The sequence below is a fragment of the Balaenoptera musculus genome, chromosome 13, assembly GCF_009873245.2.
Source record: "Balaenoptera musculus isolate JJ_BM4_2016_0621 chromosome 13, mBalMus1.pri.v3, whole genome shotgun sequence".
NCBI lineage: Eukaryota > Metazoa > Chordata > Mammalia > Artiodactyla > Balaenopteridae > Balaenoptera > Balaenoptera musculus.
Window position 1 is genome coordinate 68,535,825 of NC_045797.1, and position 18,011 is coordinate 68,553,835.

General features: G+C 37.6%; 1 protein-coding gene across 2 annotated transcripts in view; it reads right to left on the reverse strand.

The window, feature by feature from the left end:
- The window catches only part of BABAM2 (BRISC and BRCA1 A complex member 2), a 431,982-nt gene that overhangs the window by 333,095 nt on the left and 80,876 nt on the right, over positions 1-18,011 (reverse strand). For both annotated transcript variants that reach the window (XM_036873975.1, XM_036873977.1), the window contains exon 4: positions 14,037-14,131. In XM_036873975.1, the coding sequence (XP_036729870.1) occupies positions 14,037-14,131 (95 nt within the window). The remainder of the gene's footprint in view (positions 1-14,036; positions 14,132-18,011) is intronic.

An 18,011-nucleotide genomic window follows, 5' to 3' on the forward strand; every position in this document is an offset into this window, starting at 1 on the left:
TAAGTAAAAATAGATAATGGTGGAAATACAGAGTTTTTAACGCATCAGCACATAAACCAAGTTTGCATCGAAATTTCTCAGAATTTTCTCATATTCACTTGGATCATACATTGATGCATCCTTTGAATCCAAGCTGCATTCAGATCAAGAGAACCAGAGATGCCATCTCTAAATAATGTTTACCCTTATTTCTTTCCACCTTAGGAAAATCTATTGGAACTTAAAATCTAGGTTTTCGGGCTTCCATGGTGGCGCAGTGGTTGAGAATCTGCCTGCCAATGCAGGGGACACGGGTTCGAGCCCTGGTCTGGGAAGATCCCACATGCCGCAGAGCACCTGGGCCCATGAGCCACAATTACTGAGCCTGCGCGTCTGGAGCCTGTGCTCCGCAACAAGAGAGGCCGCGATAGTGAGAGGCCCACGCACCACGATGAGGAGTGGCCCCCGCTTGCCACAACTAGAGAAAGCCCTCGCACAGAAACAAAGACCCAACACAGCCATAAATAAATAAATAAATAAATAAATAAATTTTTAAAAAATCTAGGTTTTCGTAAGAAAGGAAGAAGTACACTGTTTTTTGGCATTTTAATAATTTTTATTAATGTTACTGAAATTTTATTAACATTAAGTATTTTTATTATTAATAATGATTTTTCTTAATTCTGTATTCTTGCCAACATAGGAAGTGGTATTTATGGTCCACTAAGGTTTTGTACTTTTGCTTTGTTTGTTTTGTTTTGTTTTTTAATTGGAGTATAGTTGCTTTACAATATTGTGTTAGTTTATACTGTACAGCAAAGTGAATCAGCTATAGGTATACATATATCCCCTCTTTTTTGGATTTCCTTCTCATTTAGGTCACCACAGAGCATTGAGTAGAGTTCCCTGTGCTGTACAGTAGGTTCTCATTAGTTATCTATTTTATACATAGTATCAATAGTGTATATAAGTCAGTAAAGGGCAAAACTATATGTAGGACAACTGACTTATGCTTCCAGATCAGATGGAGTGGCTTTGTATAAACCAGCAGTCTCAGTAAGAACAACCAGAAAGCCAGATAGTTGAAGGTATTCGACGTCTGCTGAAGCAATGAGAACTGGAGGGGCTGAGAATTCAGAAAGGAGAGAGCATCAGGGAGAGGTATCCCTGGGACATTTGCAAATTCTGGGCACAGGAAGGAGGCTGAGAAACCAGGCTTTGCACAGCACAAAGTTGCTGCTGGACTCAGAAAAATCATCAGAACAGAGTCTTGAGAGACCTCAAACATGCAGCCAGTTCCCCTCAAGACATCTGATAAATTCTGGGGCAGCCCAAGGGCAAGAAGCTAAAAATTAAGCAACCACTTCTGAAAAGCAGAGCAGAGTTACCAGCAGGCTTAACAAGACAAAATTTAGAATATGAGATCTCTCAGGGAGATCCATGAGATCCATGCTGTGCAGGTGTTCAAATAATTTGATAAATAACATGGTGTCTATTTTAAAATATTTTATTGGCCAAAGCACTTAAAAGGGTCTAAGAACAGTGGCCACTCCAGACTCTTGGTTAAAAACCCTGAAGAGCTCTACTTCAGGAACAGTAGTAAAGCAAAGGTAGACGTACCCTTACCAAAGCCATAAACCAGCCTCAACCCAGCAGAGTCCCTGTCTGGATTAAGGTGATCGGTCAACGTGTATCTGCCTGTGAGAGGGGACAATGAACTTTCTCTCTAGAAGAAAAGAGCATCACCTGGAGCCTCTATTGTTTTTGAACTGGAATGTCTGACATCCACTCAAAACAACTAGGAACACCAAATACAGAATCATATCACTGATAAAGAAAAAAAGCAGGCAAAACAAATAGACCCAAGAATATTTCAGATATTGGAATTGGTTCATAAGGACTTGAAAATAAATACAATTAGTATGTACAAGAAAATGGAGAAAACTATAGATGAAAAGCTAAATTCACTAAAGAACTTATAGAAAAGAACCAAATGGAATTGTAGAATTGAAGAATATATTACCTGAAATTAAGAGCTCTTTAGATGGGTTTAACAGCAAATTAGACACAGCAGAAAAAATAAACTGGAAGGTAAGTTTGGTGTTACATAGTTGTGCTGGTTATTCCCTTATTGCCTCTCATCTCCCAAATCTACTCTTCTTTGTCCTGCTTATGAAACTGGAACTGGGCCCTGTAAACATGTTTCCTCTGTCAGCTGGTGCAATGTTTAGCTTGTCAATAGAAAGTGATGGAGGGACGGTGCAAGGCGTGACAGAAAGGGAGCTTCTTACCCTGGCTCTAGTGCACTTTTCAGAGCTGCACCTATGGTGCAGCTGCTAGAGGCACACAGGAGACCCAGCAGTGCTCACCCTCCAGCCCGTTTAACTGGCACCTAGCCCATTTCTACTTGCCAGCCTTGGCCTACCAGAACCCCCAAGTGAGGGTCTCCATCATCCAGGGGGCTGTAGCCACACCCTCTCCAACAAGGAGGTCAGAGTCTCAGCCTTGGGGGGTTGCAGGGAGCCATGAGTAAAGGGTCTTCCCGGTTTGTTCCTTTTGGGGCATTCTTCCTCTACCCTCCTCAAATTACTGATATGGTTTCTGTCTCCTGACTGAACGCTGACTGACAAAATGGTCAAGTTTCATTTTAAGTGTACCCTGTTTGTACTTTCAAGATGTTCTGTTTTTCTACAACTGTATTTTTAAAGACTTATTTATAACACATACCATCAAAATTATGTGTGTATGCACATGTGTATATATTAACAGTCCTCCCCTTAATCCTCTACACAACGTGAGCCAGTGAGTCTGCCCTTCAGTATACACCCATCAGAAATGCACACATATGTCCAATGAGACATGCAGAATATTCATAATAGCACTATTCACAACAGCAAAAAAAAAATGTAAATAATCCAAACGTTGATCAACACTAGAATGGATAAATGAACCGTGGTACGCTCACACAGGGAAACACTATGAGCAACGAGCAGGCAACAACAACAGCTACACGGGTAAAGCTCCCAAATAAATGCTGAGTGAAAGAAGTCAGGCACACAAGTACATGCTGTTTGATTCCATTTGCAGAAAGATCAAAAAGAGGCAAATTAATAATGGTGAGAAAGTCAGCACAGTGTTTACTCTTGGGCAAGGTGGTCACAGTGATGGGAGAGGGCATGAGTGGGGCTTCTGGAAGCTGGATATGTTCTGTTTCTTGATCTGGGTGCTGATTACATAATGTCTTTACTTTCTGGAAATTCGCCATGCTAGGTAGTTACGATTTGTACACTCTTCTCTAGGCATGTTATTCTTCAATAAGTTACATAAAATGTGTATTATTTATAAACAACCAAATAATATGTTTCTAAGTCCTTGACACTAACTATCCATGGATCTGATAAACTGCTCCTCCTCCATGTCCCCCCAGCACCGTGTGCACATACCTCTATTTCCTGCTCGTATCACCCAAGGCTGCAATTCTGTTCACTTATTTGTCTTGAGCATTATGTCCAGCTTGAGGGTCAAGGATGAGTCTTTTATAGGCCTCAATTGAGGCATTAAACAGATATTTGAAAAATGCAGAGCGTTCTATTTTATAATATGTTAATGGCCGTGGCAATGGTAGTGTCGAGGAACAGCAGCACCACACATCTGGATGGCATTTGTGAACAACGGGCCATGCAGTCTATCTCAGCTTAGTGCTTTCTTCACATATATTTCAAATATCTTTCATGTACACAGGATACGGACACTATTTTCCATGGACACATTCAAAAGATGTCTTTCTTTAGGTAGCACAGAGAAGAGCAGGGAAGGAGAAGCAACAAGGTGTGAGCACACTACTCTTTCTACACTTACATTCCACAAGCAGAACAGAGTCAGTGAAATAATTACACAACCAGTGGGTAGTACCTGCAGTAGCGTTAGGTTCCCTACCCTGAAGATGCTTGTCGCAAACACAAAATCGTCGTCACCTTCTTCAGACTAGGAACTCAGATATCAGTGGTTTCTAACCATGCTATAATTGCAACATGTTCTTCTCATTTAAATATATGATCCACCCTTCCTCCTTTATGCAATTTTATTTTAAATTAAAGTGAATTATCACTATTACTTTGGGGGGAAAGAATTTCACAATACCCTCTAAGGCAGCTGAACACACCACACGGTGTTACAAAAGCGAGGCTGAAAAATCACAGCTTCAGAGTTTCTGTTAACTGATTTTTATCCTACAAATTTCTCAAAAATTGAATCTCTTTCTTCTAGTTTGAAATTTTCATTTAAGACATTTTCTAGTCTTGGAAACCAACAAGTCCCTTAAGGATGCAGAACCTTAAAGGCAAACTGTTCACCTAACAGATACACACTGCGCACCTCTATGCACCAGGTACCCTTCTAGACACTAGGATACAGCAGTGAAGAAAACAAATTCCATTCTCTCAAGAAGCTTCCAATCCAGTGAATAAACAAAGGTGATCATGTATCCCAGTTTACCTGGGGCTGTCCCGTCTTAGCAGTGAACATACTAAATCCCAGAAAATCCCTCACTCCGGGACAAACAGGGCAGTTGGTCACCTTAGCAGAAACAGATACCTAATAAATAAGCAGCCCCAAATTTATCAAATGGTGATAAAGTGCAGTGAAGAAAATAAAGCAGGATAATGATGAGAAAGTAATGGGGAGAGCGTTACTACTATTTTGCATAGGGATGTCAGGGCAGGCCTCTCTTACATAATGACATTTGAAGACAGGAGGAGAACAAGCCATTCAGATAACTGGGAGAAGAAGGTTCCAGGCAGAAGGGAATGAAACTGGTAAATAGCAAATAAAAAGTTTCTAAGGAGGTCCTCAGACTTTTGGAGGAATAGCAAGGAGGCCTGTGTGGCTGGAAAAGAGTGAGCACGGAATAGAATGGAAGGAGAAGCAATTATAACCGCTAGAGCAGACCCATCACTTACAGTTCAGCACAAGTTCCAACTTCTTTCTGATGATTTTAATCCTGCAGTTCCAACCCATGATAATTTTCCCTTTTTCTTTTTTTTTTTAATTTTTATTTATTTATTTATGGCTGTGTTGGGTCTTCGTTTCTGTGCGAGGGCTTTCTCTAGTTGTGGCAAGTGGGGGCCACTCTTCATCGCGGTGCGCGGGCCTCTCACTATCGCGGCCTCTCTTGTTGCGGAGCACAGGCTCCAGACGCGCAGGCTCAGCAGCTGTGGCTCACGGGGCCCAGCTGCTCCGCGGCATGTGGGATCTTCCCAGACCAGGGCTCGAACCCGTGTCCCCTGCATTGGCAGGCAGATTCTCAACCACTGCGCCACCAGGGAAGCCCCCTTTTTCATTTTAATGGAGCCTCTGTCTTAATTTAGTGATCATCCTCTCCTCTCATATTATATAATATATGTGAAAACACTATGTAATTATCCCACAGCACTTCTTGGTATCAAGTATTCCAGCACTGAAGTATATACACCTATGGCCATTTGTTTTCATGTATCTATGTCTCCCTAAAATTTAGCCTCCTTGAGGTCAAATTCCGTATAACACAGTGTTGGACACACAGTGTGTAATCAATAAATACCCACAGATAGGATTTTCCCCAATTTGTCTGTTGTTGATTTTTATGCTTTTTCATTAGTAAAGGAGGGCATCAATAAGTCAGCCTCTTAGTTACAATATGACAGATGAAACAGTATGGCAAACACATAAGACAGAACAGAGTGAAAGCAAAGTCATTGACAAATTCACTTATAGGGCAGGGACAGCTCTTTAATCAGCATATGCTTCAGACTTGAGGCTCAAAGCAAAAGTGCAAACAGCAAAAAGCTCTACAAACAACCTCTCCAACCAAGAATCAACTCTTCTTAAGTGTCCCTGAAAAATACTTCTAAGCACAGATTAACTGGATGATTATCATGTTATTGTTGTATTAAAAACTTTCCACCACCAGCCCCAAACCAAATTAACTGCTCCCTCTGCCATGTACTATGTTGTATTCACATGATTTTCTCATATTGTCTATTAAATAAAGTAGTGTGCTAACCCTGCTAACCAGAGAACACTATATATCTAGAGTATATATATATATATATATATGTATATATATATCTAGAGTATAGTATAGAGTATATCTAGAGTATAGTTCAGGCTTTTTTTTTTTAATTGAAGTACAGTGATTTACAAGTTGTGTTAATTTCTACTGTATAGTGAAGTGACTCAGTTATACATATATATATTCTTTTCAATATTCTTTTTCATTATGATTTATCACAGGATATTGAGTACAGTTCCTTGTGTTATACAGCAGGATGTTGCTGTTTTTCCATCCTATGTATAATAGTTTGCATCTGCTAATCCCAAACTCCTAATTCTTCCCTTCCCCCCATACCCTCCTTGGCAACCACAAGTCTGTTCTCTATGTCTATGGGTCTGTTTCTGTTTCATAGATATGTTCATTTGTGTCATAGTTTAGAGTCCACATATAAGTGATATCATATGGTATTTGTCTTTCTCTTTCTGACTTACTTTACTTAGTATGATAATCTCTAGGTCCATCCATGTTGCTGCAAATGGCATTATTTCATTCTTTTTAATGCCTGGGTAATATTCCTATATATATATTCCACATCTTCTTTACCCATTCATCTGTTGACTGATATTCAGGTTGTTTCCATGTCTTGGTTATTGTAAATACTGCTGCTATGAACATAGGGGTGCAAGTATCTTTTCAAATTATAGTTTTGTCTGCATATATGCCCAGGAATGGGATTGCTGGTTCATATGGTGTAGAGTTCAGGCTTTATCTCCATTGCTTAGGCCTTAGGTCATAACTTTCAATTAATATTACCTTACATGGTTTGGTGAATAAATTATTAGCATATATAATGTAGAGCAATGAGGCAAATTTTTAAGAAATCTACTACAATTTATGAATGTTGATCTTAAAAGAAGCTCCCAGACATACTGTAAGCTAATTGCAATGCTGCTTCCATTTCTATCTTATGAAACACTTTAAGTTGAGTTTAAGAGATCAAAGGAAAAGCAATATCAGTATTTTATGACCACATCTCAATATCAAAATATGTAATCACCCAGCTTCCACAACAAACTGATTTACATCAAAAAAGTAGAAAAAGATGAAGAACATAATTCTGTAAAGAGATTTCTGCTCAATAGAAAGAAAAACTTTATGTTAAAAGTTAGAGCTGTAAGGTTGCTGGATACAAGATCAATATACAAAATCAATTGTTTCTGTATAGTATCAATGTGAAACTGAAAATGAAATTAAAAACAAGTTTATTTACAAAAACAATAAAGTTCTTAGGAATAAATTTAACAAAACGAGTGTAAAACCTGTACTCTGAAAATTACAAAATTAAAAGATATTAACGAAAGACTTAAAAATGTTAAGGCATTTCATGTTCCTGGATTAGAAGACTTAATGTTGTTAAAATAGAAATAATCTCTAGCTGGATATACAGATTAAATGCAATCTCTTCCAAAATCCCAGCTGGATTCCTTGCAGAAATTGACAAGCTGATCCTAAAATTAATGTGGGAAATGAGAGCAACCCACTGGTCAAAGCAATCTTGGAAAAGAAGAACAAAATTCAAAAACTCATACTTCCCAATTTCAAAACTTATTACAAAGTCACAGAAAGCAAGACAGTGTGGTACGGGCATACATATTGAGAATTCAGAAACAAACCCACACATTTATAGTCAATTGAGTTTCAGAATGCCAAGGATGCAAAACAATTCAATAAGGAAAAGATAGTCTTTCCAATAAACTGTGCTTGGGGCATCTGTATCTCCACTTGTAAAACAATAAAGCAAGGCCCCTACCTCACAGTAAGAGCAAAAATTATTAAACTTGGGCTAGGCAATGGTTTCTTAGATATGAAACCAGAAGCACAAACAACAAAAGAAAAAAGACAACTTGGACTTCCTAAAAATTAAAAATTTTTGCCCTTCAAACAATACTATCTAGAAAGTGAAAAAATCCACAGAATGGGAGAAAATTTTGTAAGTCATATATCTTGATAAAGAACTTGTACCCAGAATATATAAAGAACACTTACACCTCAACAATAAAAAGACAAATAACCCAATTTAAAAATGGGCAAAGGATTTGAATAGACATTTCTACAAAGAAGATAAATAAATGGCCAATTAACAAAGAAAAAGATGCATAACATCATTAGCCATCAGGGAAATGCAAACCAAAAACCACAATGAGATAACCACTTCATATCCACTAGGATGGGTCTAATCATAAAGATAGATAACAATAAGTGTTAGTGAGAATGTGAAGAAACTGGAACACTTATACACCACTAATGGGGATGTAAAATGGTACAGACACTTTGGAAAACAGTCAGGGAGTTCCTCAAAAAGTTAAACATAGTGTTACCACTTGACCCTGTAATTCCACTCCTATATATCCAAAAGGACTAAAAATATGTCCACACAACAGCAGTATTTATAATACCCAAAATGTGGAAACAACCCTAATGTTCATCAACTGACAAAAGTACAAATAAAATGTGGTACATGTATACAATAGAATATTACTTGGCAACAAAAAATGATGTAGTGATACATGTTACACTGAAGACAGTATGCTAAGTGAAAGAAGTCAGTCACAAAGGACCATATATTATATGATTCCATTTATATGAAATATCCAGAATAGGCAAATAAACAGACAGAAATATACATTAGTTACTGCTGAGAGTGAACACAGGTGGGGGTGGGGAGGATACGGAAGTGACTGCTAATGGGTCTGGAATTTCTTTTAGAGGTGATGACAATGTTCTAAGTTTGACTGTGGTGATAGCTGCACAACTAAAAACCACTGAAATTAATCAAGACAGTATGGTACTGGCACAAAAACAGAAATATAGATCAGTGGAACAGGATAGAAAGCCCAGATATAAACCCATACACATATGGTCACCTTATATTTGATAAAGGAGGCAAGAGTATACAATGGAGAAAAGACAGCCTCTTCAACAAGTGGTGCTGGGAAAACTGGACAGCTACATGTAAAAGAATGAAATTAGAACACTCCCTAACACCATACACAAAAATAAACTCAAAATGGATTAGAGACCTAAATGTAAGGCCAGACACTATAAAACTCTTAGAGGAAAACATAGGCAGAACACTCTATGACATAAATCACAGCAAGATCCTTTTTGACCTACCTTCTACAGAAATGGAAATAAAAACAAAAATAAACAAATGGGACCTAACGAAACTTAAAAGCTTTTGCACAGCAAAGGAAACCATAAACAAGACAAAAAGACAACCCTCAGAATGGGAGAAAATACTTGCAAATGAAGCAACTGACAAAGGATTAATCTCCAAAATATACAAGCAGCTCATGCAGCTCAATATCAAAAAAACAACCCAATCCAAAAATGAGAAGACCTGAATAGACATTTCTCCAAAGATACAGAGATTACCAACAAACACATGAAAGGATGCTCAACATCACTAATCATGAGAGAAATGCAAATCAAAACTACAATGAGGTACCACCTCATACCAGTCAGAATGGCCATCATCAAAAAATCTACACACAATAAATGCTGGAGAGGGTGTGGAGAAAAGGGAACCCTCTTGCACTGTTGGTGGGAATGGAAATTGATACAGCCACTATGGAGAACAGTATGGAGGTCCCTTAAAAAACTAAAAATAGAACTACCATATGACCCAGCAATCCCACTACTGGGCATATACCCTGAGAAAACCATAATTCAAAAAGAGTCATGTACCATAATGTCCATTGCAGCTCTATTTACAATAGTCAGGACGTGGAAGCAACCTAAGTGTACATCAACAGATGAATGGATAAAGAAGATGTGGCACATATATACAATGGAATATTACTCAGCCATAAAAAGAAACGAAACTGAGTTATTTGTAGTGAAGTGGATGGACCTAGAGTCTGTCCTACAGAGTGAAGTAAGTCAGAAAGAGAAAAACAAATACCATATGCTAACACATATATATGGAATCTAAAGAAAAAAAAAAGGTTCTGAAGAACCTAGGGGCAGGACAGGAATAAAGACGCAGACGTAGAGAATGGACTTGAGGACACGGGGAGGGGGAAGGGTAAGCTGGGACGAAGTGAGAGAGTGGCATGGACATATATACACTACCAAATGTAAAACAGATAGCTAGTGGGAAGCAGCACATAGCACAGGGAGATCAGCTCAGTGCTTTGTGTCCACCTAGAGGGGTGGGATAGGGAGGGTGGGAGGGAGACGCAAGAGGGAGGAGATATGGGGATATATGTATATGTCTAGCTAATTCACTTTGTTATAAAGCAGAAACTAACACACCATTGTAAAGCAATTATACTCCAATAAAGATGTTAAAAAAAAAAACACTGAATTATACACTTTAAATAGGTGAATTGTATGGCATATAAATTATGTCTCAATAAAGAAGTTATTTTAAAAAAAAAATCAGAGCTATTCCCAAATGGAAAATGATACCCTCACTGGAAATAATGTCAAGCAAGGCAAATGGCCTTCTATTGGAGATATTACTGGAAGAGATGGATTCAATTAGTGGTTCCCAATAGCAGTTCACAGACTAAAACATAAAAATCACCCAGGGAACTTAATGACTCTGTGGCTCCCTAAAAGCATCTATCTAATTCAGTATGTCCAGTGAGTTTCAAAAATTTGTATTTTTAACAGTCTTCCTAAATTATTCTAGCAAAAACAAGTGTAAAACAAAACAAGTGTAAAACCAGAAGTGGGACCAACTGTACCATTAAGAATCCTAACAATAATTTTATGATTCCCTGATATCTATGAGATACCTATCTCTAGATCTGGTATCTATCTAGTACTTTCCATTCAGCTGAGAATCTCAAAGTCCATAATGAAATTCACCTTCCTGAATGAAGAGTCTGAGTTTAGAAAAAAGTGGCTTCATCAGATGGATTAGAGCACCTCATATATTTTTATTAACCTTATGTGTATCCTTTAAGCTACTTCAAACCGTTCTTTGCAAAGATACAGGGCACCCTCCAGAGCTGTGTAGACCTCACCCAGCTAGTGCAGGGTGTATCCTGGTTGCTTATCTAGGCTTGTCCAGCTGACTGGTCCATAAAGAAGCACTGGGTAACCTGCCTGAGGCCTTAGATAAACTATAGCTAAAGAGAGGTGTTCCCCTAGATTTGTAATCTTTCTTTTAGATATAGTGCTTTATTTTTTTGGCTGTTCTTTTTCAGCTAATTTCTCAAAAACATTTATGATAACTTCACTCAAAACTAAACATCAGGGGACTTCCCTGGTGGCGCAGTGGTGGTTAAGACTCCAGGGGGCCCAGGTTCCATCCCTGGTCAGGGAACTAGATCCTACATGCATGCCACAACTAAGAGTTCGTATGCCACAGCTAGGGAGCCTGTGTGCCGCAACTAAGGGGTCAGTGAGCCACAACTAAGAAGCCCACGAGCCGCAACTGGGGAGCCCACCTGCCGCAACTAAGACCCGGTGCAACCAAATAAATAAATAAATAAAAATAAAATAAAATATGCACCATTAAATAAATAAATAAGAAGTTTACACTTATAAAAAAAAGAAAAAAAACAACTAAACATCAGAAGAGTGAAGTTATAATATCAACTCCAACACAACAATATGGTCGATTTCCCAGATGAATGGATAAAGAAGATGTGGCACATATATACAATAGAATATTACTCCACCATAAAAAGAAACGAAATTGAGTTATTTGTAGTGAGGTGGATGGACCTAGAGACTGTCATACAGAGTGAAGTAAGTCAGAAACAGAAAAACAAATACCGTATGGTAACACACATATATATGGAATCAAAAAAAAAAAAAACGGTTCTGAAGAACCTAGGGGCAGGACAGGAATAAAGACACAGACGTAGAGAATGGACTTGAGGACACGGGGAGGGGAAGGGTAAGCTGGACGAAGTGAGAGAGTGGCATGGACATATATACACTGCCAAATGTAAAATAGCTAGCTAGTGGGAAGCAGCCGCATAGCACAGGGAGATCACCTCGGTGCTTTGTGTCCACCTAGAGGGGTGGGATAGGGAGGATGGGAGGGAGATGCAAGAGGGAGGAGATATGGGGATATATGTATACATATAGCTGATTCACTTTGTCATACAGCAGAAACTAACACACCATCGTAAAGCAATTATACTCCAATAAAGATGTTAAAAATAAAATAAAATAAATCTAGGTCGATTTCCTGAATATTAAAACAGAAAAGTGGAATAAGATAAAACTTAAGGTCCTTTCTAGCTTTTAAAGTCTATACTCTCACCAAAATAAATAGAGAGATAGACAGATAGATAGAAAGATAACGTCTATACTCACAATCCTTGCTAATATTGAAGATGTGCCTTGTAAATTTTAAAGGCAATTCCAAAAAGAGAAATTGTAAACATATATTTCTTATCCTTTCCATCATAGTGTTCCCTCTTGCATCATGCTAGCTCAAAGCCCCTTCCCCCCCATAGATTTTTACAACAGTCCTCAATCTCTCTTAATCCATTATACAGACCACACTGCTGTTAGATAATTCTCCAAGTATCATTTCCTTCAGTGGCTCTTAACCTAGCATTCAATGCATTCCACAATCTTATCCCAAGTTATCTTTCTAACCTTTTCTAGCCCTTCCTTATATTAACTTACTCTTCAGCAAACCTGTCAAGTACCTTCTTCTACAATATATTATACATATCATTTGTTTATGTCATTCCCCTTACTTGAAATACTCTGTGCCACACTCCCCACTTTTGTTCCATTCTTCAAGTATTATTATAAGTTTCACCTCCGCAACAAAGCCTTTTCTGACAAGCTTCTTTAAACTTCTGGAGCTCTTAGCCTGTAATATATCTTCGGCATTTAGCATATGCTACCTTCCACTGGGCGTATTTAATACAGGACAGATCTGTAGGGGTACTTCTGCCTTATTTTCTCCAGGTAAGGCCTTCAGCTTCAATATGGGGTGAATTTGTAACACAAAGCATCTAAAGGGACCATACTTAAACTACAATGTTTTAAAAAATCAACTGAAGTAACAGTTTATGTGTAATTATTAGAAATTTTGCAACAAACCCATCCTACTCTTGCCAACTGTATTTTTACAGCTGTGTTCCAAAATTTAAGATAATTCTTTAGGTTTGGGTTAGTACTTCCTGTTTAATACTTCCCTTTTAAAAAAGGGAGGGGGGACAAGATTTCAAAGCAAGTCCTCAAACTTTTAATTACAAAACTTCAATGAGACAAAAAAAAATTTCCAAAAAACAAAACTAAGAACATAGTTTTTGAACAATAATAGAACCTCTTATGGTATAGGCATCATAGCAAATTCAAACTTGAGAAGGGAAAGAGAGAGACATTTTGTCTGGTCAGACCTTTTAAACAAAATGGCACATGCTTTTCTCCACTAGCCATGAAAAAAACATTTTTTATACAAACCACATGTGCTCTGACAAGTACTACCACCCTTTTCTCTGCTTTAAATCCAGAAACATTTTACTTCAACTACAAAGTTTTTGGTCTTGCTTAATAAAGAACACTTAATCTGGTCTTTACCCTTCTGATAATAATACTGAGAAAATGCAGATGTAAGTCCAAATTTGCCACTTTCACTTCTATACAAAAAAAGGCCTCCTGAAGAGCCAAGAAACACTCCCCTAACAAGCCCCGTGATGAAGTGTTAGTAAACATTAGAAAATTGATTGCAGGCATGAAATATTAAGTTAAAACAAAGAAAATGTTTTCAACATGTCTCCTTCAGCTGAAGTAAATATATTTTAACCAATATGCTAGAGGTTTTCATTAATTCAAAATAGTCTGAAAGTAAAACTGCAATGAAAAAAAATCTCTTATTATTTTGGCACATAACGAGTTACACTTATTTCATAGGACAGAGAAAAAAGGGGTGGAAAAAATCCATATGTTCAGCAAATGTATCTGTTAAAGAATTATCAAAAGCTAACTTTATTCTCCTTTCAGCAAACAGAGATCATCCAAACAGGCCTGCAGTACTCACATGCAGAGCCGAGGGGTCTGGCAGGAACTCAGCATCTTCTCCAAAGATAAAGTCGGGAGGCAGCTCTGGGTACTGGGCATTGAAAATGATATCCCCTGAAATAAAAGAAAATGTCAGCCCTTCTTATTTCCTTGCAAATGTATGAATGATCTGAGGAGTGCATCAGAAAAACTTCTAAAAGAAGTTTATATTAGTTTAACAAAAATACTGAAAAGCACTTTCAGAAACGAAAGAACTGATACAGTCTTTTAAATTAACATCCACAGCATGCAATCAGAAAGTGTTACCTCCTAATACACTATAAATATAAATACCCATGTAGAAAAGTAGAAGCAATAACATCCAAAGTACATGCAGATTTTGTTAATGGGAAACATTACTGTCCAATCACTGCCTGCTAATTAATAAGCCTTTATCAAGGACTGATTTTCTGAAGATAAAGTCCTTGTCTTGAAGAAATTAAACACACAAACCTTTGGTATAGTGGAAAGAACATTTGGCTTGGAGTCCAAAAAGTCAGATTTAAAACCACAGGATCTCCTAATTATTTATTAGTTCAAGTCATTTGGGCAAGTTTTAACTTCTTTAGAGTTCAGTTTCCTCATCAGTAAAAAGAAGATATAATAGTACTGACATCACAGATTTGTTGTGAGGGTAAAAAGAGATAGCATGTCTAGCTAGGTGTCTGGCATATGGTAAGCACTCAACAAGTCAAACAGGAGTACTACTATTGTTAGTAACAGTGTTATTACTATTGAAAGTATTATATTGAAGCATAAGATAAATTACAAAAGCTCCTTGGCAAATTTGTACTATAAGATCTTCTACCTCTCTGTTCCTCTCCTTTCTCCTTCTTTAGCTTCCTTTTTTTTCCCTCTGCTCACCCCAAGAATCAGTCCTCATCATTCCACTAACACCAACAAGCAGATTAGTATATCCACAATCTAACACACATACTGGGTTCTAGTGTACAAGAGTGTGTATACTTGTATACATGCCCACAACCTCTGTACCCATGCACACATATAGTGTTGTATCAGTCCAGTCATTTTTACTGCTCAAACAATAATATCTTCATAGTGGCATCTAAATTCAAACATTCAGAATTCAGTTTTCATTTGAGCCTTTCTAACCCTGTGTACTATGTATTTCAACTTCAAACTCAACAAGTCTAAAAACATGCTCATGACTATCCCTTTTCTCACTCCTCTCTTCCCCTAACTGACTTCCCCATTTCTAGGGATGGCACTGCTACTCCTTAGTCACCTATGCTGAAACTTTAATGTCATCTTTGAACTGACCCACACCCTTTATACTCTTAGAAAACAAGTCATCTCATTTTTTCCCCAAAATGTTTCGCATATGCATATTTCCTACTGCTAACAGCTCAACCCAGGCCCAGATGACTTAGTCCATACAGTTATGCATCCAAAGAACAAAAATTTGAACTCTCCTCTAGGCACTATGCTGGGCATGAAAGATCAAACAAAAAAATCTGTTTTTAAGGACTCAACAGACTAGAAGAATTACTACCATACCCTCTTAAATGGTCTCCCAATACGTCCAGCCCATAATACATCCTATCATAAAGTAAATCTTAAAGTACTGCTTTGCCCCAAAACATCCTAGCTCAAAAAATTTCAATGGTTCTCTAATGTCAAATGGAGTAAGAGCAAACTTTTCAAACTGGCATTTAAGGCCTCCAAAACACAATGTTCCTTATTTATCCACCCTTCTCTCTATCTACAAGCCGATACCAATTTTCTATTCCAATCAACATGATCCACTCGCTGACCTCCAAACTATGACACCTAGTTGAAATGCTCTTTCCCCTTGCTCAGTTCTTACTCATCCTGTATGAGCCCTCTTAATTACCTTCTCTTGCATGAAGCCTTCCCTAATAAATCCAGTACACACTGATCATTGTTACTTCTGAAATTCAACAATACTGATTGGTTATGCCATTCAGTGAGTATTTAACTGTAGTCTTATATTGGTTTCGTAGCTCCATTAATTTTAAAAATTCATAATAAACACGTGGTACATGTGAGGCACTAAGATACATACCATGTCAATACAAAGATGGTTATCCTCAAGGAGCTTACATTTAGTGAGGGGGACAGAACATATACACTGCAGCACAAATACACAGCAGTACAAAGTAAGTACATATACTTGATCTTCCTAAATATCTTGTAAGCATTCAGAGAATAAATATGCTCTTATACTTATTTCATGTCTTCTCTGACAGGGCAAAGTACAATAGATACAGAATATATTCAAGAAATGCTCAATATATGAAAGAAATTCTGTTCTCTGAATTGGGTATCTAAGTACTGACAAAATCTACAGTACAGAATAGGGCTTCCCTGGTGGTGCAGTGGTTAAGAATCTGCCTGCCAATGCAGGGGACACAGGTTCAAGCCCTGGTCCAGGAAGATCCCACATGCCGCAGAGCAACTAAGCCCGTGCACCATAACTACTGACCCTGCATTCTAGAGCCTGCGAGCCACAACTACTGAGCCTGCGTGTCACAACTACTGAAGCCCGTGAGCCTACAGCCCGTGCTCCATAATAAGAGAAGCCACCGCAATGAGAAGCCCGCGCGCCGCAATGAAGAGTAGCCCCTGTTCACCACAAATAGAGAAAACCCGCGCGCAGCAACGAACACCCAACGCAGCCAAAAATAAATAAATAAATTTATTTTAAAAAAAAAAGAATAAAGTTTGGAAGAGTTACTTCTACCACTTTCTGTAGGGAATAAATCTAAACAAGAAAATATACTCTTCAGAAGTTGGGTGTGGAATTAAATTATCAAAAGTAGTACAATCACTACCTCTCCTTCACCCTACCACAATCATTATCCCTGGTTTTAACTATATCTATTACAAATTATAAACTTCCTTCAAGTGTTCTAACTATAAAGCATTACCCCAAGCCAAGACTAAGAGGCAAAGACAATATAAATGTACTGATTACTCATTCTTATTCAACTATACCCATAAGTTAATAGAACAGAGGCATTAAAGTTTTGGAAAAAGCCAAGCTAGAATCTATTGTGCCTTGATGTTCAAAAAATAAATAGCATGCTAAATTCCAATAGAAGAAATTTTATTACTTTTGTTACTACAGGAGGACACAAAGCTGGATTTTCAAGTTCTCAAAGGAGCACTGTCAGTAATACATATTTCCAAACCACTAAACATTAGAAATCTGATCCAAGGATATCTACTCTTGCTAATTCTATTCAACACTGTACTGGAGGTTCTAGCCAGGGCAATTAGGCAAGAAAAAGAAATGAATGGCATCTAGATTGGAAAGAAAAACTAAACTTATCTCTATCCACAGATGACATGATCTTGCATATAGAAAACCCTAAAGAATTCACACACACACACACACACACACACACACAGACACACACAGACACACACACACAAAACTATGAGAACTAATAAACAAGTTTCACAAGGTTGCAAGATACAAGATAGATGTATAAAATCAACTGCTTTTCTATACACTACTAACAAACAATCCAAACATAAAGTTAAGAATATAATTCCATTTACAACAACATCAAAAAGAATGAAATACTTAGGAATAAACTTAACGAAAGAAGTGTTAAGACTTGCACTTTAAAAACTACAAAACATTGTTGAAAGACTTTAAAGAAAGCCTACGTATATGGGAGATGAACAACTCATGTTCATGGATCAGGAGACTTAATATTGTTAAGATGACAATACTATCTAAATTAATCTACAGATTTCATGCAATCCTGCTGGCTTATTTTTTTGCAGAAATTGACAAACCAATCCTAAAAGTCATATGGAAATGCAAGGGATCCACCATGGCCAAAAAGTAATCCTGAAAAAGAGCAAAGTTGAAAGACTCACACTTCCCAATTTCAAAATTTATTACAAAGTCACAGTGATCAAGACAGTATGGTAACGACATAAGGACAGACATACAGAT